At 35.2% G+C, this 13361-nt stretch overlaps 1 protein-coding gene across 3 annotated transcripts; it reads left to right on the forward strand.

Moving 5' to 3' along the window:
* The first annotated feature begins 656 nt into the window (after window positions 1–656).
* LOC106622239 (facilitated trehalose transporter Tret1) lies at window positions 657–12999 on the forward strand. 3 transcript variants are annotated; one of them, XM_014241354.3, is made up of 5 exons: window positions 657–978; window positions 10702–10777; window positions 11184–11345; window positions 11412–11663; window positions 11743–12999. In XM_014241354.3, the coding sequence occupies exons 2-5, from the start codon at window positions 10732–10734 to the stop codon at window positions 12660–12662; spliced, it is 1380 nt and encodes a 459-aa protein (XP_014096829.1). In that variant the 5' UTR covers window positions 657–978; window positions 10702–10731; the 3' UTR covers window positions 12663–12999. The 3 variants fall into 3 exon arrangements, with proteins under 3 accessions (XP_014096829.1, XP_014096828.1, XP_036234358.1); XM_014241353.3 differs by lacking the exon at window positions 657–978 and adding an exon at window positions 6686–6886 and having other exon boundaries at window positions 10584–10777; XM_036378465.2 differs by lacking the exon at window positions 657–978 and adding an exon at window positions 6686–6886.
* Window positions 13000–13361: the final 362 nt, after the last annotated feature.

Genomic DNA, 13361 nt, shown 5'->3' on the forward strand with positions numbered 1-13361 from the left:
ACCCAAATACAATAATAGTTAAAGCTTTGAGCGCTTTGTTTTTTTGGTAGGATGAAAAGAAAAACAGTAATAAAAAAAATAAAGTAAGCGAGTTTTAAAAGCAACAGCTAAAATAATTATTGTGCGCCAAATGGCAGCTGAAATGAGCCAACTCAATCGCGCGCTATATACAAAATAATGTACACACTCACAGCGCAACTCACACTACTCAAGCGTAGCCAACTACGAGCGTAGTAAAATCAGGGTACAATGTAAATACAACAAAAGCAAGCCCACAAAGCTTGCTCGAACACAACTGAACTCCACACCAAGCTCAACAACCGCAGCCACGTGGGATAGAAATTTAAACAGCAGCCGGGCTTATTTGTGCGAACGCCCCAACTTTCGTTTAGTTTAATCTTAAATACGGCAATTCGAACACTCGCTGCAACAAGAGCTTTCGTCAGTACCCGCTTTATCACTGCAGTACATAAGCACTACTTGCGGTGCTTTGATAAAGGAAGATAAAGGAAAAGAAACGCGTCAACGAAGACTAGAGTTTAATGTCGTGAAAACGCTTGCTTTCTATACGCTTGTTTATGCTAGTGTGCGTGCGGCGACGCAGCGTAGAAATTTTCGAAAATAGTACAAATACTGATAAACGCAACGTAGAGCGATTCAGATTGCGTCAAACGGTCACAACGGCAGTGTATCTTTGAGTCAGTGGTTCAATAATTCAGTGAATTGTCAGATTTTTCTTTTTTTTTTTCTTTTCCCTTGGATTTTAGTTGTTGTTGCCACTTGTGAATTGTTAAACTATTACGGCAACTAAAAAACTTGCAGATCCTCATTAGTTGACATAAGTGCAATTTAAATATTTATTTTGTTCAATCGGTTTTTTTGCTCCTCTTTTGTAACAAATTAATTTTATTGTGTTATTGTAAAAAGTGGTGCTTTATTTTGTGTGGAAAATTGTTGTGCTAGGCGCGTAGTTGAGTGGTGAGTATACTCGTAGTAAAGTGAAGCAAAGTGGGGCAGAGTGTATCCGAGTGGAATGTACTTGTATAAAAACACAACGGGTAAGTAGTAATTTGGCAGATAAAATAAAACAGCAATAAAAAACACTTGTTTTTATGTGTGTTTTTATATTTGTACATATCACACACTAAAAACAAAAGAATCACAATACATATCGCACACTAAATACAAAAGCGTCACAACTCAAATATTTTCAAAATCAAATAATATTTTTTCAGTATATCAATTCGTACAATATATATATATATATATATATCATTTGTACGTTAATACACTTATCTACCTATCCAAGAAATTGCATTGCCATCACTATCTTACTTAACTAAATCTCCGTTATCGGTCTACTTTTAGGTTAACTGCATCTTCTGCCTTCTGAGCATTTGTCATTTTTCGAGTTGTGACTCTTTTGTATTTAGTATGCGATATGTGTTGTGTCATTCTTTGTAGTTATTTGTATGTATTGGAAGTCGAATTTCATTTTAGCTTTATTTTCTTGCCTTTATTTCTTCGTAAATAATATTACTTAAACTTGTTTTCACCGTTGGGTAATAATAATAATGATGATACAAATGAATTTTGTTGTGAATTAACGCAGAATGTGCTATGAATTAGTACAAGTACAAAAAGCCGGTGATTTAAAAAATATTTTTTTAACTATTTGGTTTTATCTTTGAGTAAATTTTTAATTTAAACTTCAAAAAATTTTTAGCTTACATAAAAATAAAACTAATATCCAAATGATTTTTTTATAAATATTTTATTTATTGGTTTATACCCTGCGCGCATTGCTATGCTACCTACTAAAATAAATTTGAAGGAAAGACATTACACAAATATTAAGTTCATTTTGAGTCATTTTATTAATTTTGTTCATCTGTTGAAAATTGGTTGTACCAACTAAGAAACCTTCTTTGGCTCATGCACAATAACTAAAGATCATCATAAGATAAGAAGATGAAGATTCTATAATGGACTTACCGACCAACAGTAGCAGCCTAAGTATCGCGAATTTTTGGAATTTTCGCACTCACTTGAGATTCCTGGTTAAAAATCGCGTGTTGAATTTTGCAAACGATATACAACTTTCCATCCATTTTGTTCACACTTTTATCAGTTTTTTTTTTAATAAGCTCAACTCCCTCTTCATTTTTGATAAATGGTTGCTACCTACACTGGAAATCTGTATATACAAGGTGTGTTTAAAGGAAAGAGTGAATTTTTAAGTACTTATTTATTCATAAATATCTATTTTGTCCTTTTCAAAGTAATCCCCTTCGGATATTATACACTTGTGTCAACGCTTTTTTCAATCCTCGAATAACTTCTGAAATCCGCTTTTTGGTGGGCCATCAGCTCTTTTTTCGATCTTGACTTGATCTGATGAATTGTGATAAAACGCTTTTCTTTCATTGGTTTCTTCAGTTTTGGTAATAAGAAAATGTCGCAGGGAGCCAAATCTGGTGAACTCGGTGGTTGAAGCATGATTACGACACCAATGCGACATTGCTTTTGCTCATCGTCATCAACATCTTCTCAGCCTTCTGTAAAACGCTTGTACCACTTACAAACACTTTTTTGAGACAAAGTGGACTCACCTAATGCCACAGTCCACATTTCAAGTGCCTTGGAGCACTTTACAACACATTCTTTGATCCATATCTTGTAAAAGTCAAAAATCTAAGAGCACACAAAAATGTGACTAGCCTCTTCTGTTGTCAAAAACAAACAAACAAATCGAAATTGGCCCCTAATGCAAGCATATGATAAATTTATGTGTTCGATTATAACAAAAACAGAAAATCGATAATCGAATTTACACAGCCCGCAAAAAATCAAAATTCACCTTTACCTTCGAACACACCTCGTAAATGATCAGCCTGACGACCTGAGTCGATTTAGCCATTACCGTCTGTCTGTACGTATGTGCATTGTTATCCCTCAGTTTTCGAGATATCGATCTGGAATTTCGCACACATCCTTTTCTCTTTAAGATGCTGCTCAATTGTCGGAAAATCGTAAATGACTGATAAATTTCATTAGAAACTTGTTTATGTCTGAAATATATGTATTTACATACATATGTATGTGAAATACTGCAAATAAAACACTTGGTTCCATTTATGTTGCTACATTCTAGAGCCAAAGACAGTTGTATAAAAAATCAAAAGTTAAAAAATGTGCAAATTTTATTTTAGTCCAAACGAAAATCTGGATTTGTATTTAATTAAATTTAGAAAGGTTATAAGCTATGGATTTTGAAAATATTCCAATGCGCAATTTATATGACAGTGGCTCTATAAATTACCTTGAACAATTAAACAGCTTTTGTTCACTTTTTTTTTTACTTTTAAATAACACATTGGAACAATAATAGAGTGTGTTGTGAAATTTCTAACTTAATATATTTTTACGAGAAGGAAATCATAAAAGCTTGGCGCTTGAAACATCATATAACTTTTGACATTTGAATTCAAAATGATATTCGTTTTATCTTATATAATATTTATATAGGACAACCATACTTAACCAGCATTCGGTATATTAGGCATTGGAAGTGTCAAAGAGGTATGACGAAAGCTTACACTTTTGCGGCTACAGATAATATTCTATACTTTTTTGATTATCTTTTTATCAATTTTTGAGGGGCTTACGTGCATATAAAAATTGTATTTACCAGCACGAAACGCTTTAACCTAAGTTAGCTTAGGCCTATAAATTTTGAATGACAACAGCAGATATTCCATATCTATGGCTTTTGTTCTCTTTAGTCTCTCCAAAAAGACGCTGCTTTTACTCAAACACATACAGACCATTAATCCTTTTTGGTTTTCGTATCCGGAAAACTGTGATCAAGATCAGGATGCTCATGTTACTCAAATAATACCATATATCTACAAGTACGTATTATAGATTAACTTCTTATAAAAAGGAAGTACATTTCAAGTAATGATTTATCCTTTCCTACTCTCTAAAGTATTCAAAACAAATACTTGTACCCTTCGTCGTGTGTTACTGAATAGGAGAAATGCTTAAACCATTTAAGACAATCATACCACCTACAAAGCCGGAATTTAATATACTTTACCTTGAATAGACCATCAAACATTCGCTTTTGGTTGAGCAGACAATTGAAGAGTACACTCTGGCTTAACGAAGAAACGAGCATTCTACAAGCGTCCCAACACGTTCTTCTAGTAAGTGGCGAAGAAACATGTATTATCAAAATATCAAATAAAGAGAAAGATTGAGTTGTTTAAACCATATAACGTCTCAAGACAGTTCATTGAACCAGAAGGCATTGAAAGACCAAGTTGGAAAAGATTTGATGTTCCCAATCAAAGCCGATTTCAAACAAAAGAAATTAATAAACTACTGGGAAGCTTATGAATCAGGCCACAACCGTTTAGACTATATTAACTAGCAAATAAATATTTTGTTTATTTTACTCTTTCAAAGCTACTTTATTTCGCATGAGTTTTTGAGTCAGTTGCATGAACTACGCATTTAATTATCTCTCACCTGATGGCGACTATTGCGAAAGCACTTGAATGGGCGCCTTAGCACTTAAAATATTACCTCAACGGAAACGTACTCAAATATGCAGAAATGTTGAGTTCATGCCTTACGAAGGAATTTCTTGCAAAAACGTATGTGCAATGTAACGCAACATAAACACTTCGCTTTGCCACCCTTGCGAAAATATATTTATTTTTGGCTGCCAAAAGCAATAATCAATAAATATGTATTAAATACAAATAATCCAAAATTTTTAAAAAATATTTACTTCCGCGCTATGCAGTAGCGGGAAGGGCGTTGATAAATAACACACGTGATTGACAATGCATTCTTCCTACAAAGCAAACGTGTTCTATCACTGTAAGCGTTAGAATTTTTTCTCATACATACATGTGTACATATGTACCTTACACATACCTCCAACCAATTACACATTCCTACATATTTCAATAAAAATAATATTGTGTAATTGCTGCATGCATCACTCAAGATATGCAGTCCGTTTGCATATATTTATTGTAATTGTTGTTATTGCCATTATAGTATTGGTGCCGTTGGAGGTGAGTGCTTTGCAAATAGTTTTGACGATACTTCAACCTTTCAATCAACGAATTGTTTACAATTCCACCCTCGCCACATGACGCCAAATCTAATTTTCATTGAAATGATACTCAAAATGAAATTAGCGGGGCATAAATATTGGAATTTTTTGAAAATTTTCTGAATAATGGGTGGAAAAAACATTTTATTTGTTATCACCTGCTGCTGTATATCACGACAACGTACTTGAGTTATAGTAAGTGTACGCGCTCCTGATTAAGAGTGAGTGACCATAAGGTATGAATGTCAAATTATGGAGAACGGATTCCATTAGTGTTGGAGCGAAATTTTGAAATTTCGGTATTCAAACTGTTTATATGAAAACTACGAGTCAATGTAAGAAGAAATAAGAACTTAAGCATGAGGAACAAAGGGAACATCGAAATCCATTAGTCAATGCCTTGCTACAATCTTGTAATCAAACCCGCTTGAATAGAAGGGATCTACCAGCTTTCAAATGAGCAACATATTAGCAAAAAGGTTCAACCACAGCCTTGAGCTTGTTTAGTTTTTAATTGATTTCAGATTTTATTACTTGTTGTTAGGCTTTAAACGAGCAGGTTCAATAAATAAAAAAATTTGGATACTACAACTACAAACATACATATGTATACTATAGCAGGATGACCTATGTGGAATGATAATTTCTGAAATTAAGGGCTTGCGTGTATCGATAAGCAAGTTGTTGAGAAATGTGTATTTATCCCTTCAATGGTGTCAGGATATTTCGATGTCAAGCAAAATAGCTAGGGAAAACTTAGAATTCAAACACGACATCATGTCCTTTAGGCCTGCAAATAGCTCGCATTATTTGGTGCTTTCGGGCACCGTGAGGTTAAGCCATCACCGGTTGGTAGTAACGAAAATACAACGAAAGTTGTATGACTATTGAGTCATTAACTCATCTCATCCATCAACATATCGTCCAATGGAAATTTTGGCAGCAACCAGTTTTACTTCGACCGAATTTCACATAACCGGTTTACGCGTACAAGCAAAGCTCTCAATTTCGTATTTGGTCGCACTGAAAAGTTTCGCCAGTAACTGTCAAAAGCTTGAAACGTTTGCAACTTCCCAACACCACATTTCACTACCTACGTGATTGTATAATATACTATTATGAGTGTTCTCACCTACTTCGCATAATCAGGCACATATTTATTATCAGAAGAACAAGTTCACCATACAACTCCTACGTACAAATATATGTACATGCGTGCACTTATCACACGCTTATCGCTTCTTCGGTCCAATTGAACTTGACGAATATGCCAAGCGATCGCTGATTGGATGCCATTTATGTATGTCGGTTGGTTTGATTGTAGCGACAGCGCAGTCAACGTCGCGGTCGCAGCTAGTGCTGATAAGCACCAACAATTAGTACTTATGATAATAGGTGGCATATAGTGTAGCAGCGAAATCGTGCAATGCGATCGTTAATGATCGTGTCGTTTTAATCTGCATCGACGCACTGCAAAGAGTCTACAATGTATAGCACATTTTATTGATAGCGGGATGTGTCGAAAAAGCTTTAAATTGCGTCTGATTTGGAGCGAGTCTGTCATTACGTTTCGAATAGCGGCCACACAAGGGTGGTCCTGTGGGAGTAAAAGTCCATAAGTACAAACTAGTCGAAAAACAGTAAAAGTATATTACGAATATTATTAATTTCAAGGACCTTCACAGACGAATTGTCGCAAACGTTTTTTTAATTAAAAAAAGGATATCAGTGAACACCACGGATATATAAAAAGTGAGAATTTAATTTTTTAATATTTGAGTATCTAATACATAAATACACATTTTCATTGAAATAATTTGTGCAGCGCTTCATTATCGTTTTAAATTACTAAAAATACTTTTTCTTTAATTGAAATTGCGACAAAAGTCGGGGGTGTTTTGTTTATTTGACGACTATCTTTGTTGCATCTGGTATCTTCAAGCATGCATTTGCTTGATTTCATCTCAATTTTGTGTGAAATATCCAAGTTTAAGCGCTGAAATTAATTGCTTGCTTTAAATGCTCAAACATTCGCTGCACACGCCTACTAGCTATACTGCAACTACTTGCATATACACTCAACTACATGTGATATAACGGTATACAATACCCCATTCTGCTTGCGTAGCGTGCCAAATTAAACGGCCACAGGCAGTTATTTTAGTAGCCAATCTAACGGCTTAAAATAGCGGTATTTAGGTGCTCAAAACCGGAAGCCAAGAAAAAAATTAAGTAAAGGCAAAAGTGAATGAAGTAAAAAGTCGAATAAATTAAATTAATAAAGCCAAACAACTGTAGTTTATATTGTACTTGTAGTATTCTTAACTTAAAAGATTTGACTTCGAATCTCGTTTAACAAACCAGTGAAATTAAGTCCATTTCATATTTTCAAAAATTTCTTAAAACAATTAAAATTAAGAGTTTACTTATTTTAAATCGAAAAGAAAATTAAATTATATAATATATATATAGTTAGTTTTTTAAATCTTTCAACGGAAATTTTTTCGAAATTGCTTAACTTTTAAGTACGTTTTATTTAAGTAGCAACGATTTCAAAACCATCAAATTAAGGCCAATTGATCTTATTAAAAATGCAAAAGTCGTCAATGTGTAAATATGTATTTCAAACATAGTGACGCGTTACTTATTATCTTAAAAAAGCTTGTTTAGTTTATCGTCAAAAAGCGTACAACCAATCATTTGATTACCTCTCTGTCTCATTAATAATGCGGTGGACGCACAAGTGGGCTCACAAACAAGCCAGTCACTAATACCTACATAGATACATCCGTCTATAAAATCATAGCAAATTTGGTGATTTTGCGCATGCCTGACCCTGCGCTAGCGTTAAAAAATTTCCATTCAGTACTTCACCGGTTTTCACTAATGGTCACTATAGCAGTATGAATTGTACATATGTATGTAGTTAGGTGATGTGCAGCGCATAACTGGCAGTGTCATGCTCGCAAGGTAGTGAATAAACATAAACAAAAACAATTTTTGGTCAATCGAACACGTCAATCATTAAATTAGTCAGCATCGATAATAACAACAACTATATGCAGGTAGTTAGTCAGGAAATCAGTAGCGATTACCCAGTAAGTACGCCACTGCCGGTGAGACACACACATGGTGTGTTGATATGAGGGTTTGTATGAGTGTACGTGCATGTTTGTATGAGTATGTTTGCACTTGAAAATTATCGCCTTGGATTTTTTTCATATCGATGTTTAGTGCCAATGAGTTTGTCCAGTTCGATTAACCGGGTTTATACACACATTCATACACACAACTAATATGTATGTTTGTAAATCGATGGCAGACACAAAACGTGTTCAAGAATTCACACAACACTAAAAGAGTTATTGCCACTGCGAAGCAAGGCTGCGCGTAACTTGGACGACAGATTCAACTAATTCGACTTAAGCCATTAGTACACAACACTTAACTTTAAGTATACTCAGATAAACACCAAGCACTTAATGCCGCGACATTACATTACCACTTACTATGTGCTTACCTAATCTCGCAAATTATATTGTCTTTAAGATACTTTCCAAAAATAGTCACTAGCTACTCGAGAATAGCAAATTCTAAGCATTGTGCTATTTGTTTTGTCTGCTCGCGCGGCATAAAATAGATGTGCAAAGTAAGTATTTAATTCGCGATAATAATTGAGCCAGTCCCTAATTAGCAGACAGGGGCTTAAGGCGATTATGTGTGTGTCTTATCGTCTTATCTAGTTTATGTGTAAGTGTCAAGTGTTACGCAGACAGCACACCAACTGCCTAATGAACTACCGGTTTTCCAACGATTCCAACAATTTGCAAACATATGTACATCATTTTGATAGCAAGCCTACATTGCCTATCAGTCTGCAATCGTTGCAGCTGTGACGTTTCACACACAGAATTTAAATTTTATAGCGCTTTTTATATGTCTTTGCTTCTTTCTTATTTCTTAATCGAGTAAACATACCTTAGTCGTCGCCTATCAAATGCTAATGCTAGAACGTAATCATTCGAGGATATGGTCATTGTCGTCATTTGCGACGTCGATGGACTTTATCAATGAAATTAGTAGTGTGGAAATCTTTCAGTTGATTTACTACAAATAAGTAAATAAAAATCTTATAAAATTCCATGGAAATTTTATAATGAAATTAACCGGCGCAAGATATAATCAAAAATACAAGGCGACACAAAATGTTGCTACTGTTTTTGTTTTGAAGTAGCCAAACGTACTTCAACTTCTTGGCATCTGCCTGAAACCAGAAATTGTTTCCTTTTTTATTTTTGTGCGCTGGACACTTCTAATCTGTGTATATACATATGTACATATATTATCGCTTACTTTTAGCTGCTCGAAAGTGTTATAAACGGAACCTCAGCATTATAAATCTCTCTGAGGAACAACAAGTCAAACAGACAGATTTTGTAAACAAAATTAAGAAGTCGGCTAGGTGAATAATGCATAGAATTTAAAATACACAAAACACATTTAAGTCAGTGTATAGCAACGCCTATCAATCCTTAATCACTAATTAAATGTATTGAAGTAATTTAGTCCATAATTGTTCTCAATTACCCATTTAATGAGACAGTTAACCTTTTCAAATAGTGATCGAAAAGTCGGTGTACACTGTGAAACGTGTTAGATAAGAAGAGCAAAGCACTTGTCTAGTTAGAAAAGAAGCCCAAATGATTTTCAATTAACATTTTAATCCTATTTTTTTAGTATTAATACAGTTTGCATTAAATTATCATGTGCTTTTAGGATTTAAGTTGTCAATAGTTATTTACCGTAAGTCTCTAGGGTTAGGGGACCATATTTGTATCGGCAAAACCCCGATTTTTTCCATATTATAATTCACTGAAAATCGCGACATATAATAGGCGAGAGAGCAACACAATTTTATTCAATTTCCCGGGACGGCCGGGACGCTTAACTCGGAATCCGGTATGTCCCGTCCAAATCGAGACGAATCAGGTCAGCTAACTGTAGGGTCATAAGTGCAGTTTATAAAATTTTGTGCATAAATTCAAAATTAGTAGCATAAACTGAGGGTTAGATATTTAATATGTTACGTAATTTGGTTATTGAAAAAAGCAGATAATTTTCATAATCACATTTTAGTTAATTAAATTAGTTTATATGATTATTAATTTAAATTTTTAACTTTATTCTGATTTCACTTTTATTAACATTATTATTTTAACAATATAAAAACATGTTTTATATTGAATTAAAATTGTAACAAAAACTCTGTAATGACTGTACAACCCTGGCGCTAATTACTTATATCACATTACGTTATTAGCAAGCCATTAACACTTAGCTATACCTGTATATACATATGTATAAGTATGTATGTATGTTTGTCTGTAGCATATGATCATTTAATCCATTTAAGCAATGCATCATCAAACGTATCTTTCATTCATTTCAGCTACTAGCGCTTTGCTAGTAAACGCCGTTGTGCCTTTATACATAACACTCTGCAACTACTAATGAGTTCACAAGAACAACACAATCAAGTCAAGTACAGTGAAGTAAGTCCTTTTCAGATAAGCGACGGATTTGCACGTAATACCAGAATGGAGCCAGTGAAGACTTTACGGATATTCATCGCCGCTGTTGCTGGTGAGTAAAACATAAATAAATTAAAAATGAAATCAATAAAAAGATAAAGGATTCCTACTAAGAATGTGCTGGATGGCAGAAAAACAATAATTATAATTGTTTACATACATATGAAAAATAAATAAGAATTTGTAATTCTCGATTTTCCAAGCGAAATATTCTTTCTAAAGATTTTCTTAAATTGTGTTGCTATGGCAAAGTATTTTAAAATAAACATTAATTAATAAACACGCAATTGATGAAGATTCGCGTAAAACAATAGCTAGGATTTTCGCTGCCGGTACCGATAAACCCACTTAAGTGCATCGATACTCTTTATTGACGTCATTTTATTGAATTATCTACTTATCACCCTCTTTTGTGAATAACTCATGCAACTAAAGTGAAATAATATGAAATTTTACAGCAAATATATCTGCCTTTGCGGTGGGCACCTGTCTCGGTTGGACGTCACCAGTGGCACCGAAACTGAGGGCCCTTGATCCGATTGACTCACCACTCGATCGTCCCGTCACCACAGAAGAGGACGCGTGGATTTCATCGCTTGCGCCATTGGGTGCTTTAATAGGTGTGTGGAGTACTTGTGAATTAATTTAGAGATTGGGAGCAGCTTGTACCTTTTTGCTTTTTTTAGCTCCCTTCGTTGCTGGTCCACTCGCCGATAGAATTGGTCGCAAATGGGTATTGCTTTCAAGTTCGCTCTTCTTCGTGGCGGCCTACGTTCTTATGATGGTCGCCAGTGAGGTTTGGATTTTGTATCTGGGACGTATTATACAGGGTTTCGGCGTGGGTTTTGTCATGACAGTACAGCCAATGTACGTTGGTGAGATTGCAACAGATGCGGTACGCGGTGCAACTGGATCTCTAATGCAGTTGTTCATTGTCGGTAAGTATCCTTTAGTTTTGAATGTTATTTGATTTTTTTTCGATGGAGTATATGCTCATCTTTCTTTTTCTCTTTACAGCTGGCATTCTATATGTTTACGCTATCGGTCCGTATGTCTCGTACATAGCACTGCAGTGGTGCTGTCTTGCTGTACCGATTGTCTTCGTCGTTATCTTCTTCTTCATGCCGGAGAGTCCTTACTATTTCGCTGGTAAAGGCCAAAAATCGGATGCACTGAACTCACTCCAATTCTTACGCGGTCAAAGCCTTGATGTTGTACAAGATGAGATGACCACAATTCAGGGCGAAGTCGAGGAGGCTATGGCTAATAAGGGTACCATTGTCGATCTTATTAGGAATGTGGGCAATCGTAAGGCGCTTATCATCTCTGCCGGTTTGATTTCTTTCCAACAACTATCCGGTATCAATGTCGTGCTATTCAATAGCCAGTCGATTTTCGTTAGTGCTAACACCGGTATAGATCCAGCCATTGCCGCCATCATTATCGGTGCAGTTCAAGTTGGCTCCTCAGGTTTAACACCCATCATTGCTGATCGTTTGGGCCGCAAAGTGATTTTATTGATTTCTGCATTTGGCATGGCTGTCGGTTTGGCCGCATTGGGCTCTTTCTTCTATGTACAGCAAGTTGTGGGTGATGCCAGCAATCTCACTTGGTTGCCTGTGCCTGCTTTAGTGATCTTCAACATTGTTTACTGCGTTGGTTTCGGTCCACTGCCATGGGCTGTCTTGGGCGAGATGTTTCCACCCAATGTTAAGTCAATCGCGTCTTCGATCGTCGCCTCCACATGCTGGGTCCTCGGTTTTATAGTAACACGTTGGTATCCTGCACTCGATGCATTGGGCTCATACTATGCTTTCTGGTTGTTTGGCATCTTCTGTGTTGTTGCATTCTTCTTCACACTTTTCGTTGTAATGGAAACCAAGGGGCTGAGTCTGCAACAAATTCAGGACAAATTGAATGGAAGAAGATCCAACTAAAGTGGGAAATAAGGGTTGTATGGTGGCGGAGGCATTCACATCCGCATACTGTAAAACATTTTATGTGTGAATCTATATGGGCATAATTCTATATGCTCTTTGTTCCTTAATATAATGGTGATAACATCCCGTGAGGCGCCGGTCAGTGCGGTGTTATGGGTTACTGTATGAATTCGCTTCAAAAAGTATTTTTGTCGCACGCCTATACTATGTAATCTTAAAAGTATTTATAGCCTGTAAGCTGTTCTAGATGAATTTATTAAATAATTTTAAATACATATACATATTTATGAAATAATGCAATAAAATCGATATTATGATGCAAACTCAAATTAAACTCTAGTTTGAAAGTCTACAACATGGTTCAGGATTTTCGTCCTAGTATAGGTTTATATTATTTATATATCGCAATGGTGGTGATGACGAGACTAACTGAATATTTCTTGGCAGTCTAAGGTTGTAATAAAAGGACTCACTTTAACTCTTAAAGAAAATAAGAAAGTTTTAAATTGCAGATCCCTCCTTCCATATAACGATTATGATCGAAACTACTAATTGTAAGGAAGATTCTAAACTAGTTCAAAACTAGGGCAATGGGTTACATCATTCTATCCAATAGAAAGTTAATATGTTTTATAATATTTCCTTTATGCGCTTATGACATGGTGTAAAAAATTACTTTTTGAAATCGGACTAAAG

Source organism: Bactrocera oleae, chromosome 2 (genome assembly GCF_042242935.1).
Source record: "Bactrocera oleae isolate idBacOlea1 chromosome 2, idBacOlea1, whole genome shotgun sequence".
NCBI classification, from domain to species: domain Eukaryota; kingdom Metazoa; phylum Arthropoda; class Insecta; order Diptera; family Tephritidae; genus Bactrocera; species Bactrocera oleae.

Bases quoted from the DNA above. Each gene is read 5' to 3' on its own strand.
- LOC106622239 (XM_014241353.3), top strand. From the start codon at position 10,645: ATGAGTTCACAAGAACAACACAATCAAGTCAAGTACAGTGAAGTAAGT. The intron at 10,778-11,183 runs GTGAGTAAAACA...GAAATTTTACAG, and splicing joins ATTCATCGCCGCTGTTGCTG to CAAATATATCTGCCTTTGCG. The intron at 11,664-11,742 runs GTAAGTATCCTT...TTCTCTTTACAG, and splicing joins AATGCAGTTGTTCATTGTCG to CTGGCATTCTATATGTTTAC.